The sequence below is a fragment of the Apaloderma vittatum genome, unplaced genomic scaffold, assembly GCF_000703405.1.
Source record: "Apaloderma vittatum isolate BGI_N311 unplaced genomic scaffold, ASM70340v1 scaffold30829, whole genome shotgun sequence".
NCBI classification, from domain to species: Eukaryota; Metazoa; Chordata; class Aves; order Trogoniformes; family Trogonidae; genus Apaloderma; species Apaloderma vittatum.
The window spans coordinates 20,477-26,031 of record NW_009735124.1 but is presented as its reverse complement, the minus strand read 5'-3'; the positions used below and the strand labels follow the sequence as shown (position 1 = coordinate 26,031).

At 41.4% G+C, this 5,555-nt stretch overlaps 1 protein-coding gene across 1 annotated transcript; it reads left to right on the top strand.

Annotated features, from left to right (window-relative positions):
• The first annotated feature begins 5 nt into the window (after positions 1-5).
• On the top strand, positions 6-4,873 carry LOC104279280 (G protein-coupled receptor kinase 5-like). Its single transcript, XM_009876497.1, has 4 exons — positions 6-32; positions 2,393-2,530; positions 3,315-3,446; positions 4,271-4,873. Exons 1-4 carry the CDS (start codon positions 6-8, stop codon positions 4,367-4,369), a joined length of 396 nt encoding a protein of 131 aa, XP_009874799.1. The 3' UTR covers positions 4,370-4,873.
• The last annotated feature ends 682 nt before the right edge of the window (positions 4,874-5,555 follow it).

Here is a 5,555-nt window from a genome sequence, read left to right as displayed (position 1 = left end):
CAGGAATGCTGGATCCTCCCTTTGTCCCTGATGTAAGTACAGTAGGAAGAACCCTCAGTGGCCTCTTTCAAGAGATGCATTTCTAAAGTAACTTCTCTTTCTTAGAGTTGTCATCACTCTCTGCATGGGGAGCTGTGCTAGGAGGCTGGGAGGAAGAGGAGAGCTGCTCTGTAGATGTGTGCATGCAGGGTGGGTGGCCCCCCACATAGGGTGGTAACCTGGGCCTTGATTCATTGCCACTCACATTACCACGGTCTTCCAGTGTGACACTGGAGGCACCACTTGGTCTGTTCGTGCCTCAGTTCCCAAACTTTAAACTGGGAACCTTTGTATTCCCTTCTCCATGGCAGTAAAGTGAAAGTAAGTGCGTTCAGGACCAGGTGGTGCTGGGAACAATCAGCAAGGCAAGGCACGTGGATGCATACGGATGTATAGATATGTATGTTGAGGTGAAGCCAGAATTACAAAGTCCAAAGCTCTACGGAACTGAGGAATCATGAAAACAGGTATTCGTTACAGAAAGTCTGAGCCAGGTTCAGATATCAAGTGATACCTCAAGCAGAGGAGGTGACTTGGAGCTGAGAGGGCAATTTGAACTTGTTAGTGTTTGTGGGGCGTGGAACCCAGCACTGAGTCCTTAGTTTTACGCACCAGTCTGGCACTTGCTGAAAGTCTGTTGCATTGGCAATAACGAAATTTTTCCACCGTTTTGTGGTCTGTGTCTCTACCCCAGTGCTCAGAGTTATCTGATTATTTTCCTCCTGGAGGGCTCTCTTTCTGGCTAGGCCTTCTATCCTTAAAGTTCCCATATGGTTCTGAGTAAACACTGCCATTTTAATGTATTAGGGAAAGTAACATCTTGGCAGCTCTCATTCACATTGCTGCAAACTCGACCAAACCGAAGTGGTTTGAATGCTACAAAAGTTTACTTTAGCTGCTCTGGTTTTGCTTTACATTTTACTATGTGGCCTGGTTATTCCTGCCAATTAGTCCATGGTGTCACGACCTGCTTTAGTGAGAAGAAATGGGAGACAAGCTACTATTTCTTTCTGATGTAAAAAATTAGAAAATCTGGGCTCAAATTTGAGATCCACCAGAGTGTATTAAAAGCTTACCTGTGGCTTATAAGGCCTAGAAGGGACCTTGTATAGACATAATTGCTAAAGCAGAGGGACATAAATTTTTATGGCTATTTATTGGGAACTCAAGAACACCTCCTAATTTAATTTATTTGGCTCTTCATCCATAGATTTCCAAGTCTTTACTGGAGTCAGCTGAATCACCCAAAGCTATATAGCCAGTGGCAGAGGTTGTAGTCCAACCCATGTCTCCCTGTCCTCTTTTAGACCGTCTCCACAAAAATTTTGTGAATTGCAGCCATCAGGGATGCAGAGGGATGCAGCCTCCAGCAAATGGGACTGCCATTAGGAACCAGCTCGATTTATTTGGTCAGATCTAGATAAAATACTATATGGTTGGACCCCGGGGCAGTGCAGTCATGGTACCATGTGCAGACAGTAGGACTCAACACATGCTCGAGTTCAGCGGGTCAGGCTAGTCCCACAAGCCACCCCTCAAATATTCCTGTGCATCAAAGGGGAACTGTGTTGTTGATGGGAACTCTGTAGGCAGCAGATGACCACACTGGCTATGACAGATAGCCAGTGATGACTATTTCTGCTTTCTGTGGCCGACTGTGCTGGAGCATGAGCTAAAAGCAGTGTCACTGCAAAAAGTCCTGTCTCTGTCATCACAGCAAATTAAGTACTTAGAAAAAGCAAAGCAATTTGACTAGTTGTTTGAAGAAATGCAGCCAAGTTAAAAGAGTTAATGGAGGTGATTCTGGACAGCTTCCAGCAGTTGAACTATTAATAGAAACAATGGAAAAATGCCAAACCTCTTCTATTTGCTTTAACAATTAGTATACATTCCTTTAAACTTTGAAGCTGCAAACTCCACAGCTATCTAAGCAGAAGGGCACTGCTATTTGAGGTCCCTTTCCAGAGCTGTGTCCAATGTGGCATTCATAAACATTCTGGCGTTCTGTTGTTCCCTGTCTAAAAGAAGAGACTGCTGAAGGTTTTGATTTTCGTTGTCTTGCTCCTTCTGCCCTTTTCCCCTCACCCCTTAACCATATGCTATATGGATGACTACAACCCACTTTGGCTGTGCTGATGCTTTAAGGACTTCAAAGTGAGATGCTTAATATGCTTACAGCGAACTCAGCCTTTGATGATAAACATGAAGGCAGAGCAAGTCTAGAGAAGCAGGAAGCAGATAGTCACTTGTTGTTAGGCATTCTCCCTGGACTAAATCTATGAATGAAAGCACATGGCCAGACTCAGAAATATTTTTTCTCTTGCTGTTTTTCTTTCTTTTTCTGCTGAGATAGCCCAGAGCAGTCTACTGCAAGGATGTGTTGGACATCGAGCAATTCTCCACAGTGAAAGGAGTTAACCTGGACCAAACAGATGATGATTTCTATTCCAAATTTTCCACTGGATCAGTGTCTATTCCATGGCAAAATGAGGTAAGGATGTATCATAGTAAAATTACTCCTGTAAAACCTCTAACACAGATGGTTTAAGAGGGGTTGTATATTTCCAGTAATATATAGCTACTGGATAATTTTCCAGACTCTAATGCTTTCATAAGTTACAAATGGCCTCTTTCAAGATCTGTAATGTACCACAGATGTCAGGTTCAGGTGACTGTATCTGTTGGCTCCGCACATTTGTGTGAATTGGCAGGGATCCTTCGGTACTTCCTTCTCCTGAATTGCCACAGAGATGTTTTGACAACAGCTCTCAGGAGCTTCCGTGGGGTGGCTGGAAGTCCTGATCTCATGTGCAGCAGGTCCCAGCTGTAGCAGTTGACTCTGGACCTTGAATTGCTCCAGGGTTTCCAGGTCTGGGTCTTCATTTCTGTTTGATATCAAAACACGGCCAACAGTGGATTTCATTACCCAACTCTGGATCAAACAGCAGATCCGCATAGGCAAAAGGGTGCTACTAACTGGAATTCTGTGAGTGTGCTTGTCTTTGCCCAATATTCTCCACAGGGCAAGAAAAGAACAGAAAGTTTCATGGGGCAACTTCTAATAAAACTAATGTGCAAACACACAGAGCAGACTCAGCCTCTCTTTTTCATACATCATATTTGACTTCTATAGCCACCAGCAGGAGTTCAACTGTTAACTTTCCTGATGTATTGCTCAAGCTGCTCATCCTCATCATGACCGTGAACAGCGCTACTGGAATATATTTAATGCAGATGTACAATTATTTTTTTCCTTTCTTCTTGCGTTCCGCTAGATGATAGAAACAGAGTGTTTCAAAGAACTGAATGTATTTGGACCAAATGGTACTATTTCACCAGACCTAAACAAAAGCTACGCCCCAGAGCCACCCAAGAAAGGATTGCTACAGAGAATATTTAAACGACAGGTGAGATCTTTTATGTCTAAGACAAGGAAACTCCCACAGATACCCAATGTCACAGCTGTATTCTGGTGGTAATTTTGCCAGGAGAAAGAAAATGTGTCTTAAAGCAGGCTGGCAAACACAGTTACCTGGTAATTTCCTGTCTAATATGGCATATCTCAGGTTTCCCATAAAACTTTAGAGATTGTTTTTACCACCAGAAGTTCCAGTGTTGTTCATGAGCTCTGTTTCCAGGAGTAAAAAAATTCTTACCCAACTTATTTTTCAGTGATATGCTGAAACACCTTTTGAAACACTTTTATGGTTTTAATAAGTTCCTTCTGAAAATCCTTGATTTATGTGTTTTAAAAAACATAAAAATAATGCAAATTTTGAGTGAGATAGTCATGGCAGGACACCAAGACCCTAGAGAAGAGAGCAGATTGGATGATAATACATGAGATACGAGCTTTCAGGAGGCACCATGGCACCATTTGCAAATCTCAACAACGTTCTTAGACTGATCTATTTCTGTAGGACTAAAACCATGCCTGAGCACCGGCAGGTATCCTCTGTATTAATCAGATTTAGCAGATACTGGCATTTCGCAGAGAACTGTTTTGACTCCTGCAGCTCAAGTGAGCCTTCTTTCTCAAGAACTATCACAGTCCTCCTGATCTATAGAAAATACAGGTAAGAAAGTGAAGAATATTTTACATCGAAAGATCTTCAAATAGAAATCTCGCAGTCCAGTCAGTACATTGTCACCATAAAATAAAAAATGTTGGACTAAAAGAAGCATGGCATGTTTTGGGAATCTAACTGTCATTGTCTTCCTCTTTCTACAGCATCAGAACAATTCAAAGAGTTCTCCAAATTCAAAGGCCAATTTAAATCACCACATAAATTCAAATCACGTAAGTTCAAACTCCACTGGAAGCAGCTAGTTCCAACTCAGTTTTATGAAACATGTTACATCCTTCCACTATCATCTATGGAGCTTCTATGGATGAAAGAGCCTCCACCGTTGAGTGAAAAAAAAAAAAAAGGATCTCCCAAAAATGGAGATTTTCTGTCCATTCCTTCCAGTGGAGCCTCGCATTTTGAGAAGAATTTTCCACTCAGGTCTGTTTTTGGAGGTGGCACTCAAGACTGTGTGAATCAGATTTATCTATTTAGAACATTGCAATAGAAATTCAATGAACATGACTACTTGCACGTATTTAAATAGCATCATACTAGAACTGAATTTTGTCTTTATTATTTTTAAAGAAAAGTTTTGTAAATTTCTCTATTGTCTCAGTTTACATTTTGTACATTTGTATTTAAATGAAAGTCAGACTTTGGAGGTGTATATTTTCCAAGCAGCAGCTGTAAAGCCATGTGTTTTAAGACATTTTTTTAAAAGAAAAAAAAAAGTGACTCAAGACTTCCAGAGCCTCATACGAGAAATCATTCTTTTTAGTAATTCTACAAAATTATTCATAAATTACTTTATCAGACTGGGTTTTACTGACATGCATTTTTATGGAACAGTTTATTCGTAATTATTTTACATCTGTATATTTGGTTTACAGCAACACTGCATACGTTTTTCCTCTTCATTAGTTTGTAATGTCTTGCATTAAATGCTAAAAGACAAGGTTTTGATGCATTCAGAAACGCTACTTGCTATGCCTAAGGGTTTGTGGTGTCATGGGACCAGCACAGCTGAGATTTGCACCTACTTACCTTGTCAGCTCATCAAAACCTTTTTCATTAGAAAGGGAACCCTCTTTCAATCCCTTCTCCTTCACTGTTTTTTGTGCTGCTTCCAATGACAGCAAGAACAAAACTGAGTGAAAGATGACCAGGAAAGCAAATGACCATTCGATTTTCAAGGACTTGAAACCTGCACCTGCTGAAATGAGAGCAAAGCCCAACATGTTCTCCGTGCTGCACTCAGAAGTCCAAGACCTTTCTGCAGTTGCTTGTATCAAATGGGTAGCAAGAGGGAAATTCAATGTCTGGTTTGTGCTGCCCATGAGATTCATGACGGCTTTCTCAAGCTGAGCTCTGGAGGTTCAGAGCTGCCTTTGAGCAGCAGCAGAGCCTCTGTGTTGTGTCTGCACTTAGAGGACTTCCATGTGTCAT